The sequence below is a fragment of the Paramormyrops kingsleyae genome, chromosome 25, assembly GCF_048594095.1.
Source record: "Paramormyrops kingsleyae isolate MSU_618 chromosome 25, PKINGS_0.4, whole genome shotgun sequence".
NCBI classification, from domain to species: Eukaryota; Metazoa; Chordata; class Actinopteri; order Osteoglossiformes; family Mormyridae; genus Paramormyrops; species Paramormyrops kingsleyae.
Window position 1 is genome coordinate 6653440 of NC_132821.1, and position 27967 is coordinate 6681406.

A 27967-nucleotide genomic window follows, 5' to 3' on the forward strand; every position below is an offset into this window, starting at 1 on the left:
ACGCCATCTCCTAATTTGCATAATGTGCATGTAATTATAATGGACGCTGTAGGAGAGAGGAATAATGTCGTGGGAGAGACAAAAGGTGGTTAAATAAACACCCTAAATACGTTTAGAACTACAAATGAACTTTCTTCTGTCGATTCTTGTTTTTTTACATCATAATTCCAACCCTCTTCCTATATCCGGGCTTGGGACCGGTAAAAATGACCCCAAAGAGACACTCTAGCGGAATTACTTGTTCTTAAAAACTGTCATACTTGGCGGAGTTTTTGGCAATAAGTCAGGGCAGGATCAGGCAGTGGTGGCTTCGCGCATGCGCAATTCATTTGCAGTCTGGACGCGGAAAGGTGAACATTTCCTGCTCTGACTGCAGCTGGGCGGGGCTGCTGCGTGAGGACTGTTCGCCTGTGAATGCTTTGGGACGGGAGGGGAGCCCACGGTAGCACCCGCTGCTCGGTGAGGAGAGTAAGAACGATACGTGCTTCCACGTCAGAGTCTCCAAAAGTCTCCAATAACACCAGAAAAAGTCGCTAGATTTGTCGCTAGTCGCTTTTTTGAAAACGAGTCGCCAGAGAGGTCTAAAAACTCGCTAAATATAGCGACAAAGTCGCTAAGTTGACAAAACTGTTCCGTACTGCGGTAACATCGCCGCATTTTATGTTCATGGAACAGCATTTCCCAGAATGCTTATAAACGATATGTATGACGTATGCCGGTCGCCTCGTGACTTTAACGGTCACGTGATATGCTTGTGCGTCAGCTGACCCGCAGCTCTGCTCTTATGGGATGTGGGTATACAGATGCAGGGCGACTGCTAAAGATGATCAAATCCATAGAAAAATTACCTGCAGCAGAATGTCCCAAAGTAAGTGTGTACATTATTATTAGTTGACTTAAAAGCCAGCATATGTAGTCCAAGGAAAAGACGGTTATATATTGTGTTTAATGTTTTGACCTCCATATACTAGGTAATAGCTGTGAGGCCGAGGCAGGCGTCACCGAACATATTCTGCGTCGGATTGAGGAGCTCGACGGATTTGTAACAAATCCGTAATGTATGTCCGAGTCAACAAGTGTATTCAGATGCAGCGCACTGAAAAAGGCACGATTTACTACCTAATAAATAACCTTAAGCAATTCTAATACTGAGCAGGCTTTAATGATTTTCTGAACATTTAACGGCTAATATAATCGGTTTGAAGGGAACTTCAATAGTTTTGGTCGAATATTATTATCTATAAAAATATTGCTGTCGTAATAGATAGGGCCAGTAAATTATATCACAACTACGTAAAATCTCTCGTCTTAACGATTTATTAGGGTAAACGCGACTTTAAATTGCACACTTGTATCTAATCGCACGTTTCCACGGCTTCAGTCTGTAAAGTTTTAGACCAATCCTATTTTTGTGCACAAAATTGTTAAGGCTGCAAGAAATATTCAGTGATTTCAACAACTGGATGTCTGTAATAATAATAATAATAAACCTTGCAATCAATTTGCTACATCTTCTTGGACACTACAACAAATGGGAGATTTAGTACTCCCTTTAAGGCCGTTTATTTTATTTTAAGGTTTATTTTATTTTAAGGTTTCCTGTTGGTTATATACAGCACAAGACCTGTCAATGTACCCATCTGTCATTGCATCGTGTTACAATATCGCACTTCTCTGCCTCATAGGAGGGGGTTGTTATCTTGTGTCCAATTAACTCCGTAATGCGAAACGTTAGTGAAGTTAGAAATAAAACTTGTACTGGTGCATGTTTTACAGGATGGAGGTACTGTATATAACTAAAATTGGTGTTTCAAACACTAGGGGGCACAAGAAGCCTTTGGAACAAGGTTGTAAACAATATTAATAATATTTTTAGGAAAAGAACAAGTAGTTGTTAAGGTTTCCGAAAATAAAACTTAGCATTTTAATGATTATGTTGCCCGTGCATTATCTGAGAAATTAGAATGTTTATTTATAGAATAGAAGGTCAGGGAAACATTTCTTTCACATGTCAGTTCTGTCTCATGAATCACCTATGACTGTTATAATTTATAAGACGTTCTCAGGGTTATTATGTAGTGGTTTTATTTGAACTGTCGTGTTTGTTTAGATATGTCATGTTGTTGATGATATTTGGATTGTAGGGAGTTTGAAGCCTGTGTCTGGAAGCATAAAGTACTCTCTTTCTATCTCTCTCCATAGAGGACCAGTATTACTCACAGAGCCCATCTGCTGCCTAATAATAATTCCGACTGCAATAATTATTTTCCGTAATATTCTGAAGTATTTTGAATAAGAAAGTTGCATTTCCGCAAATTGGCGCGATAGCGCCACATAGCAGCACATTGATTTAAACTGCGCTGGAACTGCAGTAAAAAATGCAAAAAACGAGAGATGATGATCAAGCAGCCATTAAAATGCAAAACTGGCAGCGGTGTATATGTTTTTACACAAATATAACATGGCATTGCATAACTCCACAGCTTCCAGGAAGGAGCATTGCTACTTTCAAAGATAGTTTTTAATGTTTAATTTCCTTTATTCCAAGTGTAGATTTTGTGAATCTCCCCACTGGGCATGTGCAAAACAGTTATTTTCATTATAAACCAGAATATTCTGTAGAAGCGCATGAATATGCCAGATCACTGATGAATCCAAATGTGCCTGTGCTTTTAAACACTCTGCATTGTACTTTTGGTATGTGGCCTTTGAATCACCACCCATTGATCTGGTGTAATTTACATTATTACAAATATTTTACTGTATTAATACTAGCAGGTTGCTTATATAGTTAGTGAGGCTCTGTAGCTTAGAATGCCATGCCTGTGATCAGAAGGTTGCCGTTTCAAATCCTCTAGCGGGCAGGTGACTTTGATTTGATTTGACGTCACCGTTGGGCCCCTGAGCAAGGCCCTTGGCCCCCAATTGCTTCAGGGCACTGTCTCACCCTGTTTCCATAGCTGCACATTGCTTTGGCCAAAAGCACATAAAGAAATGTATATTAATAAATCAATGGGTTTCTCTATAGGATAGAGACTGAGGTTTTCTTTAAGAAACCAGAGTCGCCAGCAGGCAGTGCCAGTGATCTCACAGTGTCACCTCCTCCCCACTTTCCCAGCATCCCAGTGTATAATGTACAGGCCACTGTCCCCATCCACCTTTGGTTCAGGAGTTCACTTGCTGCTTATCGGCAGAAAATAAACACAATATGCACATAGCTCTCCATTCTCACACAGAGAAATGGCCCTTATTAAGTATCAACACCAAAGGACTGACACGTTTGTTTCATCTTTTCTGATTGTGAAATCCAACAATCAATCCGTGAATATTTTAGGGATATGGTTAGTCATAAGGTTTTTCTTTTTAAGTTGTTCTTTGATGAGTTCAAAGACATCATACTGGATTCCACTGATAAATATTTGGCTGAGGATTTTCATGGAATAGTTGTTTTTTGTACTGTATGAAACCTGAATAACTTGCTCCTTATCTGAATGGGCTGTATTAGGTTTATAAATTTGATGCATAGAGCTCTTTGGTATTGGACATACATAAGTAATGTGTCCTGATCTGAAATGCACTACTGTGCAAAAGTCTTAGGCAGTCAATGATATTTAAATTTTGATGTTGGTGTAAAACCATGATATGTCAATCATGGTGTGTTAACTTAAACATTACATAACCTCTCCTAAAGTCTGCCCAGTATTTTCAGCAGCAATCCAATACACCAATGTATTTTTTGACTGGACCAGTAGCACACCACGTTTAGGTAATCCAGTACCTTATGAGTTATTTGACAAATTAGTTGAATGAATTAATTGAATTGGTGGTGAAATCTAACATACAGCAGTGCCTGCGGTTCACGAACACTGGTCCACAAACAATTTGGTTTGCGACCAAGAATTTCATGAAAAAAATGCATTAGTTCGCATACAAAATTTGGTCGCATTTGAACCCTTCTTATAAATCTTGAAATATGTTTTTTTTTCTTTTAAAGGGTCACTATACATTTAAGTAAAATACTGTGCTATAGCATATTATTTGGTCACACACTGGCTTTGTCTCATTTACCACACTTAGTCCACACTTGCACACAACCACACTTGGCCTGTGCTTTCATGTACTTAGCTTGTGTATTCGGGGTTGTCCTATACCTCAAATAAGCCAAGGGCAGTGCCCCTGACATTCACTTAATCCACACTTTGGCAGATACCACATACTACCAGTCTTTGGCAGGTATGTTGACCAAAATGTACCTTTCTTGTTCACCTCTCAAGATATCAAGTGTGTCTCATTGCTTTCAAGTAAACCCCACTTACATTTGCACACTTTGTGTCTTTCTTCAACATACTGTATGTCACCACAGTATGTAGTATTTCACCGTACTTGCCCTTAAGTGTGCTGAATGGGACAAAGCCACAGGATATTTTTCAAGCTAATGTGATTGTACCTGCATTGCGTGTGGAGTTCAGTTCTCTCTGTGTTGTTAGACTATCTTGGATCTGGGTTCATCCCACTGTTCATGAGAATTATTGGTGTTAGATTTTTGGAATTTATTTAGTCTTTTGTGATGGACTCGTCCTTCCTTTAGAACAGGCCTGGGTGATTATTTTGTGTGGAAGGCCAAATCCCAGCTGCCCTATGTCAGCGGGGGCCATTATTTAGCAATGATTTTCATGTCCCATGAAAATGAGGAAGACTTGTTAAATTTTATGCTCCCCCCCCCCCTTTTTTTTATTTTTTAAAAAAGAAAGAAAGCCTGCGTGTAGAAATTAATAAATGAATTTATTCTGGTTGTTTTACAATAACGTAAAAATCACAAGATTCCACTTATTACAGTCCATCATGCAAATGAAATCCATCAATATCAGAAAAGCACAGAAGTGCAGGCTCTGCCCTCTGTAATCAAACCAAAATTGCAATTTGATCTTAATCTATAAACAATCAATATAAAATATAACTCTTAAAAAATCTGTATTACTATATGTATTTTTAAATATATTTTTTATGTTTAGCATATACTTTATTATTAATAATTCAAAGAGTGATTTTTGCCCACAAAATTGTTCACCTTTATAAAGTGTACCACAGTGGATGGATGTATGGATTGATGAGTTTAATGAAATGTATTGGCTCGCAAAATAAGTTGCAGTAATAATGCATGTGAAGGTTGTGGGTGAATTCCTTGTGTCTGAGCTGCTAGGCCTGTTTGATGTCTCCATGAGTACATGTGGTATCCCGCAACCCCGCAGTTTCTGCACAGAGTGGTCGATGGCGTATGTGGGAGAAGCCCCCCAAAGATGGCGGACTACGGCACCAGGTGGAGCCTGACTGAGTGGATGGAGCTGCTGGACGCACTCTCTGCCATCTTTCGGCTAGCTGTTGGGAAGAACATTCCAGATAAAGAGGTGCGAACCGCCATGTCGTACAGTTTGGCCACTGACTCAACACCATTATTATTGTTAACGAAAACTAAAGCTATAAGAAAACATTTGCTATACTGTGGAAGTAAATAAACATCTGTATAGTACAGAAAAGTTGCCGTCTGGCCAAATGTTTTGCCCATCATCTGAAGCCCTGGTGATAGTCAATTTTGCTACAGTGCAACTAATGCGTTCCTGAAAAACCTCGCGTTCACTAAAACTGCTTATTAAAATATACATGTCCAATTGGAAAAATATGATTATAGGAATGCAACTCCAAAACTTACTAACTTAAATGATACCAGTGGCCAATAATATAATTATATGCATTTTAAATAAGAAATAATAGTAATACATTAATAAATGTAAACATCTCCTATGGGTCTTATAAGTCTCATGAGAAATGCCTAGCATCTGCTTCAGCTGAATATGCTGAATTCGCTAACTTGTCGAATGCAGTCGGGAGTAGTGACAGCCAAAAAGACTCTTCATGAACCAGTTGCTGCATACTGAAAACTAAAATTGTCAAATGAAAGTAGAAAATAATAAACATAAAAATGAGGGTTCAAAACTATAGTTTTATAATGAAAAAATCAAACCTATGATAACACTGTTCCACATAGCAGCAGTGTTGACCAGCACTCAAACCTGTTGCTCACTGTACTCCTGACAGTTTTTCTGAATTGCTAAAACACTGAACCCCATTATCAGACCAGAATTGTTAATTGCCAAAACTCATTTATCAAATCACTCATTTGGCGAAGCTATAAACAGTGTTCACCTAGTTGGACACAATTTGCAGATCTGAATCCCCGTTTTTGTACATTTCTAAACACCTTCTCATTCATCAAAACATAGTTTGTACCGTAATTACGAATTATAATTGTATGCAAACATTATTGCTGAATAATTTTTTGGTTTCCAGTTTTCCAACTTGACATATAAAAGCCATTTTCATGGTAAACATGCTTTTCTGTATGGCAGGAACAATTTTGAGTGGTAGTGTTTTCATTTTTTAGTTGTAGTGTATAATAATTGCTCAGTAGTGTTTTATATGCTAACTGGCTTGATTTGTCATCTGATTGCAGTGTTTGCTTTTGATCGAAGATGAAATAGTTTTGAGTGGATTGATTTTGCAAAATAAGTGAAAAGTTTTGAATTATTTTGAATGTAGCTACAAAATTGGGTTTGTGTTTCCTGTCACTGTTACAGAAGGAAGGAAGGTATCAGGAAATGTGCATTAGCAAATTCAGAAAAACTGTAATCGTTCGCTTAAGGTTATCTTTTGGGTAACGACCAACATACATCAAAACAGATGTGGCTTTTGCTGGAGATGCAGGCTTTTGCCTGAGAGGCTCACAATCAAAGTCAAACATCTAAAATTCAGACCCTGTCTTGGGTTTTCATGAGTCAAAGCTGGTCTCTGTTACGACAGCTGTAGGAGACCTGTGATCACCCCGTACAGGGATTACACTCAGTACTAGTGCAGCTATCCCCTGTACTAGAATCTCCTTATCCAAAGTAACTCCGAATTACTTTCTTTTCACAGGTCCATAAAAAATTAGCCCAAAAATAACAAATCCTTACAACCAACGTCTCATTTTAATTTAATCTTAAGGTGAAAAACTGCAGAGTTCTATCCCCCCGAGCCTCGTCGAGGTTACCAAAAGCATATCTTCATCAAGACGATATTTAGTGTGACATGTTCAGGCCTTATGTGAAGTGCAACTTTTCCTCATAACGGTTCATTTCTTTATGATTTACTCATATAAGATGGCTGGGATAGTACTGTCTAAGTTTAATAACGTAGCTGCTTGTGAATGTGTTGTAATTGCAGCAATTGGAGTCACTGTGTGCACACACCAAATAAATAGCTATGTTAATTCTCATGTAATGCTGTTTAATTATAATGAATTGATGCAAACATGGGTGTAACCAGCGGGCTTACAAGGCCTGAGCCCTGATTGTTTTTAGCAATGCCCTGGTTAGTTTGAATACAATCAGCACCACATGAGTTACTGCGCTAATCCCCAGATAACCTGACCCTAGAACTGCCCAAGGATTAAAGTATTTGCAAGAGTTTATATCTCCTGTAGACACAGATGTACAATGAGTGGTTTCCATAGTATTTGGCTTTAAATGATTGACTAAGTAGGTCACTGAAGGTAATTCATTGTCTGTTACGTGAATAGCTAATATACTATAACTGTTAAAAAAAAAACTAGAGGATTTACTGGCTTTACAAATGTATGCTTAGAACTGAGCCCAGATTCAAGCCTGCAACAGTGGTACCTGCCAAGCCATTGTGCTGACCAGGCTGACAAGCACTTAAAGCTGATGCATTAGACTGAGATATGCGCAGTACTTGCTGTAAACATGATGTCAGCGAAGATTGACTTCTGTTTCCTAGGTTAAGGAGTCTTTGGCAGAGCTGGACAGCAGCTACTCTGATGCTATCTTATCATGCTTGAAGGCCCGAAATGAAGAGATCCGACAGTCTCTAGTAGAAAGGACCAATGCTGTATCTTCTGCCCAGCTGCAGGATTTTGACTGGCAGATTAAGGTATGTCATCATCCTGTGAACCAATCAAGAATGATGGAGTTAATCCTTAGACTTTGAATGGCCATCCACTGGTAGAATCTTGGTACAGCATCTCCATATACTGTTTTCTCATTTTTGCCATTGTGAGAACTTGCAGGACATCCTTGGAGGTGCAAATGGCCTGAGCTGATGTTTTGCATGGACTTAAAGTCCCATTTGGTGTGATTTTGCATCTGAAATTGTTGCATCTGAAAATGTACCTGGTGACCGTTTTTTTTTTTAGATCTTCTGTTTTAAAATGTTGGCTCTTTAGACGAAATGTATAAACACAAAAGTTTCCTCTGCAGTGTAGGAGTGTGCGGATCCCTGTGTCCATCCCAGTATGCTTACTGGTGTCCATTCAGTCGCTGTTTGAGTTAGCTGGGACTCTTCTGCTCTTCTGAGCTCTTCCTCCTTTTCCCTGCTGCATCTTGTGTGGCTTTGGTCTGCAGCTCTCTTCAGCTGGTCAGAGTTTTTGAGTTACTTTAATGAGGCACGTATGAGAGCAGCCATTCTTTACTTGGTAGGGATCTCTTCTATATTACTGCCACTTTCAAGTCTCTTCTTGATTGGGGCTTATGTTATCTCCCCATTGACCAAATTATGGAAGTACCTTTAATGACCAGCAGGGGCAGCAGCACACATGAATGCATTTTTTATTCAGCTTTACATGTTAATGAAGTGGGTGCTCTATAACTTGGGGATTAATGCTGTTGAACTCCTAGCCATCATAGATTTCCCTGATCTTACTTAACCTGGTTTAAATCTGCCTGTCTGCATATTCTGAAGCTGATGATTATTATGTTTCTGTTTTAATTTTAAAAAGTGAACAGATGTGGATGTAGCAATGATCATAGATAGATGGATAACTTTATTATCATTGTCATAAAACAACGAAATTGAAGTGCCTCTTCTGTACAACATTCATCCAAGATAACTTAATAAATACGTAAATCCTAATACATTCATTCTGGCCCCCACACCCCTTTCTTCGATAACACCAGAAATGATATAATTTCATTTCAGCATTCACTAGCATAATTGCCTTAGGATAAAAACTGTTTCTTAACCAGTTTGTCCTTGTTTTTATTGCTCTGAATCTCCTGCCTGAGGGCAGCAGCTGAAACAGACAGTGTCCTGGATGTGTTGGATCGTTAAGGATTTTTTTTGCCTTTTCAGAGCAGCGGGAAACAAAAAATTCTTCTAGGGTGGGGAGAATACAACCAGTAGTTTTCTGAGCTGTAGTGATGACTCTCTGGAATGCCGCCTTCTCTGCAACTGTGCAGCTGTTATACCACACACACATTTGGTAAGTTAGTAAGCTTTCAATGGAGCAGCGATAGAAGGTTACCAGCAGCTTCTGGGAGAGGTGGTTCTTCCTAAAGTCTCAGGAAGTGGAGTCTCTGCTGTGCCTTCTTTATCAGCTCCATAGTGTTGGCGCTTCAGGTCAGGTCCTCCTCGATCTGGATGCCCAGAAACCAGAAGTTTGAGACCCTCTCCACCCGGTCTCCGTTGATGTAGAGTGGTTGGCCGTCTGTTTTGTTCCTCCTGAAGTCCACGATCAGCTCCTTGGTCTTTGTGGTGTTAAGGACCAGGCTGTTGTCCCTACACCACCTGGACAGCCGCTCCACCTCATCCCTGTAAGCCGACTCCTCCCCCCTGGAGATAAGTCCAACCACCGTGGTGTCATCTGCAAAATTTACTATTGCTGAGGTGGGCGGGGGTGCAGTCATAGGTGTACAGTGTATAAAGCAGGGGGCTTAGCACACAGCCCTGTGGGGAGCCAGTGCTTGGGCTGAGAGCTGTGGAGGTGTGTGGGCCTACTCTGACCCTCTGGGAGCGACCTGACAGCAAGTCCAGAATCCAATAGCACATGGATGGTGAAAGGCCCAGTACTGTCAGTTTGAACACCAATCATTACACTTTCCACACTCCCTCACACATCTCCATCATCAAATCATAACTGTTTCTGGATTTTGACAAATTCACTGCGAGGTATGCACGCATACATCCTAGGATTTATATCATCAGAGAGATTTCACTCAAACACTCCCTTGTGGTGCAGCGTGATTAATGTGGATTTTGCATGTGCTTTTCCCAGCTGTAAGTAGCCATCTCTCCTGTGAGCTAATTTCCGCTGCCCCGTGAAGCTTCGTCTGTACGGCATGCTGCCGCTTCCTCATTCTTTGAGAAGTTCTGGTCTGACCATGTTATTCCAGAGGTCAGTTTCTCAGGTTACTACTTTGTGTATCAGTGTCATTGCCTCATTTAGTGCCTGTGATTGGAGTTCCATTTTTAATTAAGTTAATTGAGTCTTATGATGATTATTATTAGTTTATCTATCATTTCAGAATCTGCCATCCGAAGCACCTAAGCTCACAGTAAATCCCTGGCACTGTATAAACGTGGCTGTTTCCATTTATAATGAGGGGGCACAGGGGTGTAACTCCTCTCCTGATTTAATAAAATGTAAAAAAAAAAAATTTAAGGCTAGCTATTTTGGATATTGTGAAATGTATGAGATTATTAAGGGGGAAAATACCAGTTCTCCATGGCTGCTTCAGCATTCAGACATGGGAATGAAACATTTATTATCTTCCTGGACCTGATCAGGACGTCTGTGAGCCCTGTTGGTGGTCTTGGAATACTTGCTGCTGTATCAGTGGTCAGCCTATTGAAGCGTCGTTATCTAACTGAGTACCGTTCGGACTCTATGGAGCTCCATAGAGGATAGACGCATCATCTGCCCTTGGCGTCCTCAGGGAGGCTGTGGGGGAACAAACAGAGTCCAAAGCTATCTCAGTGGAGGCCAGCATTGTGTTAAATGGGGATGTGGCCTTAAAGTGCCCGGTTGACGCACTAGACCTAGGGTGAACCGTGGTGTCACCATAAGCTCCGGCTGCGTGCCAGGGTCGCACCGCGTGACGGACGCTTGGAAGTTGAGGCTTTTCTGTTTTGCCTCAGCTCCCAGTGTAATGAAAGCAGTCCTCACCTTTTTTAGCCCCGATTTGTGGATGTGCATCGGTGGCCAAAACTCTCGGTGTTGCATGATTATGTGAACCTTCGTTTTTCTGTTACTGTATCAACACGATGTTAGAGCTGCTAGTATAAACACTTTCAGGACGTGTGTATCATTAAGCAAAGAGATCAGTATTAAGTAACATTTATTTTTATTATCTCACTGCAGGCTGCGTCCTGCCTCATCCCGTGCTTTCTGTAATAAGCTTTGTATCTCCCCAGGTTAGACTGGAGAAGCAGTCATTGTAAATGAATGGATGGGTAAATATTTAAGTTTTTGAATGAAAGTTTGATGATACCTTGCTGGTGAATGTACTCAGAAAGCATGGAGTAATGGTTTGAAAAGCCCAGCATACCACAGATGCCTCGACACTCTGCTTCAATCCAGCATTTGCTTCACATGATTCTCTGTGCTTCCTGGTTATAGACTTTGCTGATATTTTTGGGAAGCTGTGTGATGCAAAATTGGTCCCCTCCTGCTAGTTAAACTATGTCTGGGGTTCTGGAGACACAACTGCTTGAAGATGATCAGCACAGGTCCATCTGCAGTGTGGCAGATGGCCCAGATAAAGGACGCAGATATGCGGCCAAACGCAGAGTATGGGAAACCTGAGCTGCCATATTTATGTGTGACAGAGCATGAAAACATGTGAGAGTGAGAACGTTGCTGAGAGCTACACATTATCCATTAAGGTTTATCCGGGTGCTGGGAATGGGGAGGAAGACCATCTCTAAAACACCTGTGTTACACATGAACTACACTATAGCATGAAGGTCACTTAAATCCACCCTCTTTGTATGAATATTCAGTGAAACACGCGTCTTTAATTTTACACTTCATCTGTAAACAAATGTAAATTATTATTCTAAAGAGAGCAATATCTTACTTGAGAATAGTTAAGCAGAACTCACAGAATGTACTTGTCAGAGCCAATTTATATGCCCTTTTGTTTCTGTTCAACAATAATCCCCCCCCCCCCCAAAAAAAAAGTTAGTTTTTTTCCACAGCTCACATCATGTGACCCGTTGTAGGCCGCCCTGTTGGAGTGCCATGAACTGGCCAATACTTGGCTATCAGTTTACCATTATCATCTTGGGATTTGACCAGCAATTCATTAGAATCGCTCTGGCCTGGAGGAACCCTTATCTCTGAGGTGGAAACACAGGGATTGTCCAGGGACAGGGGCTTGCCGGAAAGCCGTGCCTAAATGAGGTTTCCTCCTCAGTGAGCCAGCCTCTGTAATCCTGCACTCCATCCCCAAACAGAAATAATTATCTTTCCACATCAGCAGTAACAGTAGGACGTCCTTTCCATTTTCTCCACTTCTGGGAAAACTTCTGATTTGCTGAGTTACACCCGCTGGAAGAAGGACCTCTTAACTCTGAAAGCATCAGTAGAGGCCCTGATTAACAGGCTTGGCTAGGAGTTCTCTTATCATTCATATCTGTTGTCTGACTGTTGGAGTCAATGTGCTGGGAGATGTATGTGAACAGAATATATCCTCTTTAGTAAGAAGAATGGTCAGTCTGGCAGAGAAAAGTATTAAACTCTCTCAATCTTGACTGAAAGTCATCTATTATATGGATGCTTGCATTTTAGGTGCTAAAATGTTGTTCTGTTCTTTTGGTGAAACAGATTTTTAAATCTGCTTTTAATGCCTCGACTGTTTGTTGGACTGTGGTATAATCCCCACATTCTGGAATAAGACAGGTCTTCACCTAAACTTGTTCCTCTATAGATACTGCGTCTGTTATGTATTCAGTGTGAGTGGAAAGGTGATAGCCCCTCATGTTCTGGCTAGGCCCTGGTTACTGAGAGGGGTGAAAATGCACCCTGTATTGCCACAGCCAACAGACCTGGGCTTACCTCTATTACAGTGTTATTTACTGCCTGCAAGGGGCAGACATCTGTTTATGCTCAGAAGAAGACAACTGGCCGGTGGGACTGCAGGTGCATAAATCCTGTGTGGTTGGAGTGCTGCTCAGTTATGGGAAGCTCTCTGATGCTTTCTCGCAAGGTGGTCCTGTCCTGGGAGAATCCTGGAAGCACGGAGGCAGACCTGATGGCCGAGGTGTTCTCAGGAGGCCATTTTTATTCTGCATATATAGTACGCTTTCCCAACAGTGGAACGCTTTTCCTGAACCAGGAAAAAAGCAGCTTGGCTTGTGTAGTTTCCAAACACTTTTTCAGTCCATCTTTCAGACTAGGTCCTTTTTTGTTCAAACATGAACTGCTGGGTGGGGGTTATAGTGATAGCTTGCTAATTGATTGACCACAAGCAGCAACGCCAGGTTTACACAGAAATACAGGGATATTATACTTCTCAATTTTCGTTTTCAGTATATGGAAATGGAAGACCAACATAATAGAGCAAAGGGAAGAATGCACAAAATAGACCGACGATGGTGTATAGACGTTGTTGAGCATTTGTTCAGATTATGATATTCAGAGACAATTTGAATTGTGCAAGCGAAGTGCTAGTTTATCATAAGGTGGTTTTGGCTGAACTGGGGATCAGCTGATCTGACCAGCTTATTATTCAAAATGAAAATAACTGTTGAAAATATACGTAGCATAAAGGTAACAATTCTTGTTGTGCATGTGTGATACGCCGAAGTGGATGGGAACTACAAAAGTTCTCTTTCAAGACAGCCCAGGAACTTAGAATTCAGAACCAGGTTCTGGAACTTCAGTGTAAAAGCGCCTATTGCAATATCTAATACTGGTTTTTCGTGTTCTGACCTTTCCCTAAGATTTTATTCTCTCACATGGTAGTGAAAGCTTGAGAAAGACCCATTGGGATGGTGTCTGTCCTGTTTGTGAACCTGTTTTTAAATGAGTGACTGTGCTAAAAGGTGGATTAAAGATGTCCCAGGAGACCACATTTTTTCATTCGCCTCTGCCTCCATAATAGTGATTTTATGAAACTGAGTGCTGTTAGGTCTGGCCCCTGAACATATGGCCAGACTGATTCCTGATGATTTCCTGTGTGTGCTCCCCTTTCTCATGCTGCCACTGCTCTTTGGTTTTTATTTTTGCCTGGTTGTCTTCACCTTCATTTTGAGGTCCCTGTTCTTTCCTCCCATTTCCATGTTACACACTTCCACTAAGGATGTCACGTGTATATGTGATAGGGCAGTGTGCTTCACCTTGAGCAAGGCCATTACCCCAGTTCTTAGTCTACGCTGATTGATGGTGCCAATGTGTGTGTTCATGCACGGTGGGCTTGTTGGGACTAGTGTTGTTATCTTAAGTTAAAACTGAAACAAACAGAAACTAAATAAATGAAAATAAATATAATCTGTGACCTGAAATAAAAATGAAAACTATATTTTTTTAAAACAGCGACTGACTTTAATCTGCAGAAAGTATCTGCAACACCGCCAATGTCTGTTACCTTGTTTGACCACAGTATTTCCTCTTGTACTTATGTTGTTATGGCTGCTGAGCTACCCAGTTATTCATCCCCACTTCAGTGCTTACCGCTTCCATGATTTGCCAAACACAGTAGCATGTGGTGTGCGCTCCACTAACTAAATTATGAATTAAATAAGTATAAGCATATGACAGATTTATACAGATTATTAACTTTTGGGTGTCACAAAACATTATTTTAGACAGTCTACTTATTGAAATAAAGTCTGTATAGTTTCGAAAAGTCGTTATCAGTTATCTAAAGCCCTACAGTGACATACAGTTTGTTGTTGTCAAAATAAAATCAGCTTAAATTAAAAGTTGGCAGTGGTGTCTTAATGGTTAGGGAAGCGCGCTTGTAACTGAAGGATTGCAGGTTCGAATCCCCGACCAGCAAGGCATCACTGAGGTACCCTGAGCAAGGTACCGCCCCCAAGCACTGCTTCCCGGGCGCTGAATTAGCTGCCCCCTCCTATGTCACGATGTCATATATGGGTTAAATGCGGAGGACACATTTCGTGTCTGTGTGTTGTGGTGTGTCAAAAATGACCACTGATCACCAAATTCTAAATTGATTATCTGGAGGAAAAATAATCCTTTAGATCAGGGCTCTTCAAATGTGGACCTCGATTCCAAATCCAGGCCTTGTTTTCAGTTCTCCCAGGTAGTTAGTGTAACAATTACTGATTCTGATTGGCCAGAGGTTTCGCACTTGACTCACAGGTAAAAGAAGGCTGGAAAATCAGCAGGGCACGGACCTTGAGGACCGTGATTTCAATAGCCCTGCTTTAGATTTATCAACCAATCAGTAACATAGTTGATAGATTAATCCATAGAAAAATAGTCATTAGTGGCAGTCCCTATGTATGTTGTTAAATTAATGTAAATGTGTATTGAAACCAAAAACCATGTGATATAAAAAATCAGAATATGATGAGCAGACTAGTGACGTCGGCATAACAAATGTAACACTCCTTCTGATTGCCTTCCTTCCAGCTGGCTCTGTCCAGCGACAAGATCTCCACGCTGCAGACACCGCTGCTGAACCTGAGCCTGGACATCAGGGAGGGTGGCGCCGTGAGGCCCGTGTCCATTGAGATGAACCGCGAGGAGCTGCAGAGCCTGGTCAGCTCCCTCGAGGGTGCTAATAAGGTATGGTGTACTGTGATGGAGTCTGGCAGGGAAAGTAATACAATGAATAAATAAATAAGCAGTACATAATTAATGATTAAGTATTAACTGTATTCTGTAGCAGCAATGACTTAATTTTATGACTGTCAAATTGCTGTTTAATGATTCAATATTTTGTAAGTCATCCCTATGTTTTCAGAATGATGATAAAACTATATGGAATATTTAATTGGATGTAATGTAAATTTATGTAAATGTTAATACATTTTACGCAAATGATCAAACACCTGTTTCTCCTGAAAATATAAATACAGTGCTGTAACACTAACTCAGCAATGCTTGAGTGTTGTGATTAGATTGTAGTGAAGGAATGAAGTTGATGAATAACAAATAAGCAGTAAAACAGGGTTTGTTGATGCTGTTGCTGTAATGGGACACAGCTTTAGACTAGTTCTGACACCAGGCCACTGACCCTTCTTTCTCGGCCGGTTCCAGTATGACAGTGGGATGATGAATTGGAGTTACTCTCTGAATAGCGGGAGCAAGATGGAGGATTATTGGGTTGGTTGATGTTTAGCTATGAAGAACCATCATTATAGGCCAATTGCTGTACATGCAAGAAAAGCTAGAATGTAGACCGCAGAGGTCTAAAAGGCCAAATCTACTCACATCTTGTGTGCTGAGCGGGTTACCAGGTGCCATGGCAAAAGATCTGAATACATCTCCATACATTTAAGGTTGTTTATTTCCGTAAAAGCTTAACATCAGCATAAAGAGGAACCATAAACAGCCATTGGAAGATGACACACATGATCACACCCGCTAAAGTCGCCAGCAATCTCTTTCATGGGCTGTGTCTATCAAAACTGCAGCAAATTACTGCTTACTGCAGTAATACACCACTCTACTGAATATATCATATTTTGTATGCAGAAACTAATGAGGCAAGGCAATATGTATTTTGTTTCAGTATGGCCTGTGGTACAGGAAGAATGTAACAGCATCTCGGTGTGTGATGATGCAGTGTTGTTATTATGTTGTGTTTGCAATCGCCGCCATTTCGTATTCAGCAGAGATTTCTCCTGGAAAAATATCGACCATCAGTATGACTAGGGGGTTAGTGAGGGTTTAGAGGAATATAATGAAGCTGGGTGGGGGCTGATGGAGGGGCACGGTGAGATGGATGTAGTGAAAAGCTAGCGAGTGTTGTTATACGTGCTTCAGCTAGTGGGGGGGGGGGGGCTGTCTGACTCATGTGCTACATCAGGTTGCCTGGGGCAACTTGAGTGTTTCTGTTCACATTACATAACAATGCTCTTCCTACAATTCTTGTTACGCCCCCCCCCCCCCCCCCCCCGTACACAGTACGCAGTACACACACTGTTATTTGGCCTGTATCATGGTCAGCATGGGTGTGAACAGCTACAAATGCTGATGTTCTCTAAATTGTTTAATTAAAAACGACTGTCTCTATATATGTGCCTGCATCATTCTGGTTATAAGTACTCGAGGACCAGTAGAGTGTTTCAGTTTTTTAAATCCTGTCTTCACTCTGATACATGGTGTCTCTCATTATTCTCTCTCTCACTTTAAATTAAATAGCATTTTTCTGTGCACCTATATTCCTCCTTACGTTTGATCTTAGAATATATGATGGAACACTTGTCGTGGTTGAAAATTGATTTCTTTTTTTGTCAGCTAAGTTTTTCTTGCAACTGTATTGCAATGTGAAATAGGAGGAACTTACTGACATCTCAGTGTGTTTGTTTTGAGGTGATGGGTCAAAGGTTTGGGATTCTAACTTAAAAACAAGCTCCAACAGCAAAAGGCAAAGATAAGCATGATTTGGATTCATCACTGCAGTAAATCAGGACTTGAGGAATCTATGCTCTTTTTAAACCTCCCTTTGTGTGATTGATGATGTTGTTCTACGACATGCTCAACACCAGTCCTCAGAAGCCTGCTGCATAGGCATGTAAAACACGATAATACTTGGCAAACTGCAGTGAGGGCTTAAAAATAAGAGAGGCGTTGGCTTAGGGTGAGGAGGAACATCAGCGGAGAAGAACTGAGTGGAGAACAACTTGATCTAAAGAGCGAAAGACCTTCAGGAGAGAAGCTCCAGTATCTCATCTAGTTTAAGGGCCTGCTGTATAGGGGTGCGACAAAAATCGACAATAAAAATAGTCGCCGACGAATTTAATTGTCGATGATTGTCGCCAGACATATTTTCAAACGGAGTGAGACGTTTTCCTTCCTTTCTACCTGTGCAATACTACCGCTTTCCAATAGACTGCACCAGCTCTTGCACAATAGCATTCAGCGACAGGTAGAAGAATGGCGGCCACAAATCAGGCATTATCGCGTATTAAACGCTCTAAAGTCTGGGACACATGGATTAAAGTTTTCCGTCGCTATGACGGATTTTCGTCAACTGAGTGCACTAAAGGTTATGTAGATCTGAAGAAAAAAAAATGGGGGGCTAAAAGGCTGTATTTCTTTTGTTTAATTAGATTTAATTATTCTTCCTAAAAATAAAAATAAACATTATGGTTTCGGCAGTTCGCTTAAACATTGACGGCTGTGCAGTAGCCTACAGGCTGCAGGCTATTTCCCGACGCATGTTTAAGATGCCAAACTTAATAGTAAGGAGAAAATAATAACCCCAGCATTTAGTGCCACATCAGTCTCAAAGGCTTTTAATGTCCTAAAACAAAGGCGAGATCTGCACAAGAGTGAATGGCACAGGCTTCTTGTTGCCTGGCGTATCCAATAATAATAATAGGGCATAATATTAGGCTAGTAGTATATTTTACATTTTCAAAAAAGATCAGAATATAATGTATTTATGTTTGGAAGTCAGTGGTGTGTCATGAAGTGTCTCATTGGCTAATAGTAGCTAAAAAAAGGTCGGAAAACAGTGGAAAAAACCCATTGCTTAAATAGATACAGAAGCCAAACTCCGAAGCTCAAGATTCAGCACAGTGGCTCCGATGTCGCAAGTGCTGCAAGAGCTTATGCTCCATTAAAAATAAATAAATAACAGCAGTTTTGAAGTCCGTTTTCTTGCTGTTAACATAGAAATGGCAATGGGAAGCTGCTCTAAATTTCCCTTATTTTGGGTCGGGATCTTGGGATTTTTCAGCCTGCTGTAAACATAGGCTATATAAATAGCTGATATGACAAAAAATTACCGTGCATTTCAACCTCTATACCGTAAATGAAGTACGAATTAGCATATACAGGTTAAAATGCATGATTATTTCTTGTCATATCAGCGCAAATGCACATAAAAAACGTATGCATTTGCACACGTATCGCTTTTAAAGTTGAATACGTACTTGCGTACCAGTTATATGCAGCCCTGATTATAACAAAGATTGTAAAAGAAATTCGGATCGGTATCGGCGCCGATCCAGACCTATTTGACGGATCGGGTATCGGCCATGTGTGACCAATCCACGTCCTATACTTACTTATTTAGTTTTTGGCAATCTCTAAAAAGATAGCTCCTATTTCGTGTTAAATCTATTTGCACAATCAATGGCACGACAGCTCTTTCCCATTTTACATGTGTTTTTTTGTGGCATTCAAGTCGAACAATAACCCCATGCTAAATGTAAAAGCTGGTAGCTAAATAGGAGCCATTTTATAATTATGCAGTTTATAATCCAATTAGTTGACTAATCGTTTTAATAGTCGATGATTAGTCGACTATCAAAATAGTTGTTAGTTGCAGCCCTACTGCTGTATCTTCCTGGAAGCCATGACCAGAGCCCACCAATACCCACCTGTAGTGGGTGGTATCATCTTACACTTTTCATTGGTTCTTTATTAATTTCAGTTTGTAAAACCTGAAGCCTTAATTGACAGTGTCATGCAGTTACTCCCACTAAGAGTACTGTGGTAGAAATCTTCTTTCATTTGGAGACTATGGAATATAATGAAAGAATATGGCATTAGCTGCTTCTGTGGTCGTTTTACAAAGTTGTGATCACTGATGGCTTGTAGAAGCCAGTGAGGTGAATTTACATTGGTTTCATTGTCTAACACACTTATCTTGTCCTCCCCCCCCCCCCCCCCCCCAAAAAAAAAAATCCTAACAGGTTGTCCTCCAGTTGAAATGAGGGAGAAGACCAGTGATATTTTCACGAGATCTGAAGGAGGGCTGTGGTAATGTCATACGGAAGATCTGCTGATATACGGCAACAGGGGAGGCATAAGGGTAGCCTTAAATGATCTGCCGTCAATGGACTTGCAACCAACTGTGTCCTGTTTTTGCATTTTTAATGTGGAAAAACAATACATTTTTTTACTGCTGTACCTGGTACTTTTGTGTAACTTAATATGGACCACTTGTCTAAGTCATGCTTAAAACATATAATTGCTAGCGCAATTATAGGATTTAGCATTTATTTTTTAGTTTTTGATCACGTTAACACGTGCAGTATTTTGATACCCAAATAGAACAATAATATGTGCAGTTTTTTAATAGAGATCTATACTATTGCTTCCTGGTTGTAAGCGTAAGAGCTTCAGTTTGTGAGAATCATTCTAAAAATAAATAGGTTTCTGTGGATTTCAGTGAGGTTCACAATGTAAATTAAAGTCCATTTTCCACGTTTTGCTTGTTGCTAAAACCATCAAGGCCGTGAACCTCTTTTCTTGCTTGATGAATTAATTATACTCCTTGCATGGCTGTACCTTCTTTTTCAGGTTAAGTGCAGTGAGCGTGTCTCTGATGAGGGGAGAATGAGCTTAACTCAAAAGCGCATAACTTTTTAAGAATTGACCCCCTTGTGAACATAACTCAAAAAGTATTTGATGAAACTTATTACCAAAATCATTATATGGATGAAGATCTACACCTGATATAATTTTGTGACAAATCACACAAAATTTGAAGCAGCACTTGGTGGCAGCAAAGGAAGCAAAGGGCAGCTGTAGAAGACACTTGACCTTGTGAACACTGTAACTATTAAAGTATTTGACAAATTCATAAATAAAGAAAAATGATTGCACACAATTAAACATATTGCACAGATGGATGACCCAAATACAGATACAGATATTGCACTGTATTGTAATTGTGGTGTAGAAGACACCAAGTTGCATGTTCTCCTTGTTTGTTTGGGTTTCTATTGCATCCGATGTTTCTTCCCATGGTACAAACACCTGCTGTTAGGTGAATTTGGTCCCTTAAAATTGCCCATGGAGTATGATATCTTTTACATGTGTGAGTGTGCTGGCATCCTTTCCAGGGTGTCTCCTCCCTTTGCCCTGTGCGCACCTGACAAAGCCTTTACACTTTAGTCAGCTACTTACCAGGTACAGTAGGTGTGTCTGAGCAAGGAAATCTGAGAACTGTGTTGGATTCTGGCGCTAGGACCGGAATTGGGGAACCCTGCTGTACAGCATAAGTGGTGATGGATGGATGGATGGATGGATGGATGATGTGTAATGATGAGTCATGCCCAGTCATTCTCTCTTATTGTCCTCTCAGCATTCTTGCCAGCACTTGAATGAGGATGTCTGTGTGGATTCCCTAGGCTTGTGAGGCACTTTCATATCTTTTTTATGGATTTCTGGAAGATCTCCCTGTGAAAGGTCAGCTCATTGAGAGAACAGAGAAAAAATCCAAAACTCAAATTCCCACATGAATAAAAGTCAGTCTGATGGATTGCAGAATATCTCTTATTATTTCTGTCTTTTGAATGCAGGGAAAGGTACCATGGAAGGTAATGGAAAGTTTGCTGCCTGTGAGCACTTTCTAAGAGAGAAAGCCTGTTCTCCATCTTTAATGCAGTTCTGCCCTAGTGGAGGGCAAATGACTCCTTCAAAAATGCATTGCAACGCTCCAGAGATCAGATTATATGTATTATATGTCCCTAGTTGCTCCACAGTAGATTTGGTTCAGAAAGCTCTTGTTCTGGAGCCTCTCGTGGGAGAGCTCTACATTTAAATGGAGGCAGTGTGTGACGTGTGACTCAGAGGTTTAGGATCTCTGTGATCGCAAGGTCGGCCCCAAATGGGCCCCAAATGCTCCAGGGACTGGCTGATCCTCATCTCTCAACTCTACGCTGCTTTCATTAAAAGCATCAGCTAAACAAATAAAACATGAATGTAGTACTAAAATAAATTTGAATATAACTGTTTACTTGTATCAAATTTTCCATCAGAAAATGTAAAATTAGGAATGTTGCGGCATTAAATCTGGCACACTCAGACCTTTACAATCTTTACAATAGTTACATCATAAGCATTCTCAGTCTTGTTTATGCCGTCCCTACAAAAAGAGAAATGCAGGTTCCCCCGTGTCGAGCACCATTGCATAGTGATATACTTCTCAGGTATCTACTTTCAAAGCTTCTGTTATATATTCTACACAAAAAAAAACATTTTAAAGATTATGAATAACACCCTCTTGTTTACGTATCAATCCTGTATTATTTATTCACGACTTTAATACCCCCAGTTGCCATCTTCATATCCAAACTGACAAACATGTCTCTCAAACTTCAAAGAAGCTAATTTGCCAAAAAAAATGCTCCTATCCAAATATCTACCAAATCATCCAGCGGATGTGTGTGTCGTCAGATGAGAAGTCAATCCTGAAAGAAATTGCTTTTTGGCCATCTCCTTCATCACTTTGATCCTGGGCTGAGGCTCGTTTGATAAGGGTCGGCCAGTTGTAAATGAAAGTGGATATATCATTTGGCAGGGGAAAAGACAGCCTTCTGCATTATCTACCCAAATAAGAGTCTCCATGTATTGCAGATAATCAGCTGTTAATGAATCTTCACTGAAAATGGGCATGCATATCCATAGCTAAACATCTATGTTATGATTCATATTCTCCTGTCTACTGTCTTTGCATTAATATGAAATAATGCTAATTTAATCTTAATTTAATTCCAGAATTTATTCTAACTGCTCCTCTTGTTCTCTTACATCACAGAGCATTGAATATAAACATAGAGATGAAAGCCTACCCTGCAGTCCAAACGATTGTTAGTATTTAATTATCACGATTACCAGTATCCTGGCCTGTAGCTCTGTGTCATCTCCATTTTCCTAGTGCAGACTATTTCTCAAAGCTCATGTAATTTACAGATAAACATTACATGTATTTCATATCAAAATAAATAAATAAATACTCCTGGAGCTGGTAACATTGTGATATTCTTCACGGAAGTGTGACTGCTTTATATTTCAAACAACCCATTGCAGTTCATATCCAGTGTCAACACCGGCAGAATATTTTGATTTAGTTTTAGTCTTTTGATGAAAGTACAGTTTAGTTTTAGTCATAATTTAGTCATCTATTTTTTTAGTTCTAGTCTAGATTTATTCAATGAAAATTACAGGATATTTATTTGACTAAATGTTCAGTACATGCAGTCACTGAAAGTAACAGGTTTAATACATAATTTCTTTGACTATTTTACTTAATTTTCTGTGCCAAACACACATAGACTGGTCTACAGCTATTCTCTACCCAGGTTTGTAATTATATCTTTGTGGGGACTCATTATTCATTTCTATGGGGAAAACTCCGATCCCAATATGACAACCTTAACCATAAGTAACCAAACATACTTGCATTAAATTCATTTGAGGTGAATGTGTATAACTTAAAGCTTACACTTACTTTATGTAGTTTGCAGAACAATATATGCATGCCATGGACATCAGCCTTGTTGAAAGAAACACAGCAAACATCTCAGTTGCACAGCTTGAAATTGCTAGCACTCTTTTGAAATGCCAAGGTAACCATTATACAGTATATCTATAATAAAGTATTTTTTTTTTCTGAATAGTCTATCTAGTGTGATTGTATCCAAGTAACAGGAATATGACGTCTTGCAATAAATACCTTTAACTTTAAAAATTAGTTGTATTGTAGTAGTAGTTGTACTGTTTTGTGTTTATTTTAGGTGGAGTAGAGGATTGCTGCGTTTCCTGCAACATGCTACACACAGATGCTGACAAAAGCATAACTGACATGCTAAAAAGACAATGATGTATAAGCTGTACATTGACACATTAAAATGCCTCCATTACATTATTTTATGTTAAATTTATTCATAAATGGAATACTTGCATTACTAATGTGTTGTTTTTTCACTTTAAGGTACAATGTGACTTTTGTTCTTGGTAGACACATGTAGAGTGCGCCGGCAGTTATGACAGTACTTTCAATCTAAAATGTATAATATACACTCACCTAAAGGATTATTAGGAACACCATACTAATACGGTGTTTGACCCCCTTTCGCCTTCAGAACTGCCTTAATTCTACGTGGCATTGATTCAACAAGGTGCTGAAAGCATTCTTTAGAAATGTTGGCCCATATTGATAGGATAGCATCTTGCAGTTGATGGAGATTTGTGGGATGCACATCCAGGGCACGAAGCTCCCGTTCCACCACATCCCAAAGATGCTCTATTGGGTTGAGATCTGGTGACTGTGGGGGCCATTGTAGTACAGTGAACTCATTGTCATGTTCAAGAAACCAATTTGAAATGATTCGAGCTTTGTGACATGGTGCATTATCCTGCTGGAAGTAGCCATCAGAGGATGGGTACATGGTGGTCATAAAGGGATGGACATGGTCAGAAACAATGCTCAGGTAGGCCGTGGCATTTAAACGATGCCCAATTGGCACTAAGGGGCCTAAAGTGTGCCAAGAAAACATCCCCCACACCATTACACCACCATCACCAGCCTGCACAGTGGTAACAAGGCATGATGGATCCATGTTCTCATTCTGTTTATGCCAAATTCTGACTCTACCATTTGAATGTCTCAACAGAAATCGAGACTCATCAGACCAGGCAACATTTTTCCAGTCTTCAACTGTCCAATTTTGGTGAGCTCGTGCAAATTGTAGCCTCTTTTTCCTATTTGTAGTGGAGATGAGTGGTACCCGGTGGGGTCTTCTGCTGTTGTAGCCCATCCGCCTCAAGGTTGTGCGTGTTGTGGCTTCACAAATGCTTTGCTGCATACCTCGGTTGTAACGAGTGGTTATTTCAGTCAAAGTTGCTCTTCTATCAGCTTGAATCAGTCGGCCCATTCTCCTCTGACCTCTAGCATCAACAAGGCATTTTCGCCCACAGGACTGCCGCATACTGGATGTTTTTCCCTTTGCACACCATTCTTTGTGAACCCTAGAAATGGTTGTGCGTGAAAATCCCAGTAACTGAGCAGATTGTGGAATACTCAGACCGGCCCGTCTGGCACCAACAACCATGCCACGCTCAAAATTGCTTAAATCACCTTTCTTTCCCTTTCTGACATTCAGTTTGGAGTTCAGGAGATTGTCTTGACCAGGACCACACCCCTAAATGCATTGAAGCAACTGCCATGTGATTGGTTGATTAGATAATTGCATTAATGAGAAATTGAACAGGTGTTCCTAATAATCCTTTAGGTGAGTGTAAATCTCTACTTATTATTATAGAATTATTATTGACTGTTTTTACGGTTTTGTTTGTAATATAGGTACATAGTCATAGTTTCCTGTTATGTACTTTCATTTCATTTTTTCCTGAATTAACTGAGTTTCTTTGTTGTTTATGTTATGGATAAGTAATGATGTCTAATCAATATCCTAATACACTGCTGTTAGCATTTTGGTGCAGGGATTCTGTCAATTTATATCCACTACACTCTTGAAGGTAGCTTTTCCTGACGACTTGCTAAAATATATAAACTATTTTATATTGCGTTGTTTTTTCATTACATTCTAGGATTATTCGTAGTATATTCCCACACTGGGGCAAATCCTTTTAAAGCATAATCTCTGTACAATACATGTTTTTCCCGTAATGTCTGATTAGAATAGTCAGAGCCTAGATTTGCATATCAGAATGTTACCACCGTTAACAACTACAGATATTTAATTCTGTCAACTTTCATTTCCTTATCAGAATGTTACCACCTTTAAAAACTGTAGGTATTTTATTCTGATTGGATAAATTTCCTTATTAGGACATTACCTCTGTTAAAAATACAGTTTATTCTCACATCATAATTTTCTTAGACTATTTTGCCCACTTTAAAATATGTATGCCAAAATATCAGAACACTGGCATTTATTACTGCCAATTGTACAGCACAGAAATATTGCAGATATATTCTTCAGTGCCTTATTGTGGTGGCCTAATAGAGAAACACAGACCGTGGTGATTCTGCAGAACTGGCTCTAAAGGGGCAAAATTTGGTCAAATTTTATGACAAGACTTTTTGGTTCCAAACTACTTCTGGTTTACAGTGACGGAGGTCACTGTGCTTCTGGGAACTTTCAGTGCATTGGCTTTTTTTTTGTTGCACAATTCTTTGCATTAGTACAATCTTATCTCCAAGGCCTACTCCTTCATGTCTTGGATGTGCTCACACTGTAAACTGTGGAAAAGACTGGTGTGAAGGTTTCAAAATCATCACTCTAAATAAGTGATTTTCCCCACTGGTGGACTCCAGTCATATTCTTCAGATATCTGAAAAATCCATCCGTCCATCTGTCTGTACCTCCGCCTGTCTTCTAACCACTTATCTTTGGTCATGGAGACACATCTCAAATATAATCAAGACAAATGTATTGCGTCTGAGCTCAATTTGGAGAGCCAAATTGTCTGAATACCTCTAAAATTGTGAAAATACAGTTTATCTTTCACAGATGCTCAAAAAGTCCTAAAAACATATCACTATCACTCGTGTGCTCATGGTAAAAGAATTTCAACAAAATATGAAAAAGGCTCTACTTTCTGAAGGCACGTTCTTAAGGCATCGTATGCCATCCATATGGGCTTTGAATATGTTATGGCCTAAAATTCAATATATTCTTTGTCTTCTCTGTGCTAGATCTCTCCACTGATCAGCAGAAGGTGTTCCAGCCTCCTTTGATCTCTCCTCACTGCTCTTCGTTGATCTTCTGTAATGGGAAATGGCAGTTAAAAGACTTGAAGGCCATACTGAGGATAAGTGCTGCAGAATCCTTGAGTTGATTTTGTTCATATTCAGCTGTGCAGTATAAGTCCATCCATTGTCTGTACCCACTTATTCTATGCAGGGTCATGGGGGTCCGCAGTCTATCCTGGAGGCTATGGGCACAAAGCAAGGAATAACTCGGAATGGGGCACCAACCCATCGCAGGGCACACACACACATCACAGCAGGCACACACTTATGGACAATTTGGTAACCACAGTTTAGCATGTTTTTGGATTGTGGGGGGAAACTGGAGTACCCGGAGGAAATCCCCTACAACACAGGGAGAAAATTCAAACTCCACGCACATGGAACCATGGTGGAGACTCGAACCTTAGTCCCAGGCATATGAGGTAACAATGCCACTGTGCCATCTCCAGCAATACTAAAATTAAGGTATCTGATGTAGATGTGATCTGACATCCATCTGTCCCCAGAGCCTGTGAGTAGTATGGCAAAAGGCTGAAACAATTCCACATGGAAGATTAATACAGTCGGCTCCAGTTAAGTGCACGTCGCTTAAGCACATGATCCTCCTAACTGCACGACCGGTCTTCGGTCCCGTTTTTAGCCCAGCTAAGAGATCGGTTAAGCGCACCAGCGATAAGCGCACGATCCGCTTATGTGCACGCACTCATTTGGTCTGGCCTGCATGTGGCTAATGCATATTGAGTTTGGATATCTGCACGCCTAAAATCTCTAAAATTTGGCTACAGTTAATTAAAGTTTAGTGAGAATATGGCGTCGACATCTCATACGACCAAAACGTTATCACTTGCAGAACGAATCGACGTTTTAAATCGACTGCACAGAAAAGAAAGTCAGGCAGCAGTCGCAAAGCATTTTGGCGTTTATCCTAGCCAAATTTCACGCATTCTAAAAAACAAAGAGCAGCTTCTCCAGAGATGGCAGAATAACACCAACCCTGACAGAAAACACAACCGAAAAGACGATTAAGGACTACTTTTCGTAGTGTTAAACAGAACATTACGCGTTATGTGCTTGGACTATATTATGCTGTCATGCTTGTACAGAATATGTTTTGCTGATTGAGATTCAGTGTGTAGTTCTTGTAGCGTCAGGTTTGTAGCGACGGGTATGGTGGGGGGTGCACTTGATAACCACGTGGCTGGGTCAATACGGATAAGCGCACGCTCCGTTTAAGTGCAAGTTGTAGTCTGGACCGGAGGCCGTGCACTTAACCGGATTCGACTGTAATGGACATACTAAGGATGGGCGAATCCACATTTTTTCTGTTCCGATCCGATTCCGATACACAACTGCCGATACCGATGCAGATTCTGATACAACAGCTCTTTTTACTTTGTTATACAGATGGAAAAAATGTATGACAAAAAATATTTAATTAGGCTACTACAAACATACATAATGTACTGCTCCACCTTGTTTGT

The 27967-nt window shown here is 40.2% G+C and overlaps 1 protein-coding gene across 2 annotated transcripts; it reads left to right on the top strand.

Annotated features, from left to right (window-relative positions):
• The first annotated feature begins 343 nt into the window (after positions 1–343).
• commd8 (COMM domain containing 8) lies at positions 344–23670 on the top strand. Of its 2 annotated transcripts, none has more exons than XM_072706965.1 (5): positions 344–459; positions 5250–5405; positions 7831–7983; positions 15431–15586; positions 19672–23670. In XM_072706965.1, the coding sequence occupies exons 1-5, from the start codon at positions 415–417 to the stop codon at positions 19690–19692; spliced, it is 531 nt and encodes a 176-aa protein (XP_072563066.1). In that variant the 5' UTR covers positions 344–414; the 3' UTR covers positions 19693–23670. The 2 variants fall into 2 exon arrangements, with proteins under 2 accessions (XP_072563066.1, XP_023694463.2); XM_023838695.2 differs by lacking the exon at positions 344–459 and adding an exon at positions 725–868.
• The last annotated feature ends 4297 nt before the right edge of the window (positions 23671–27967 follow it).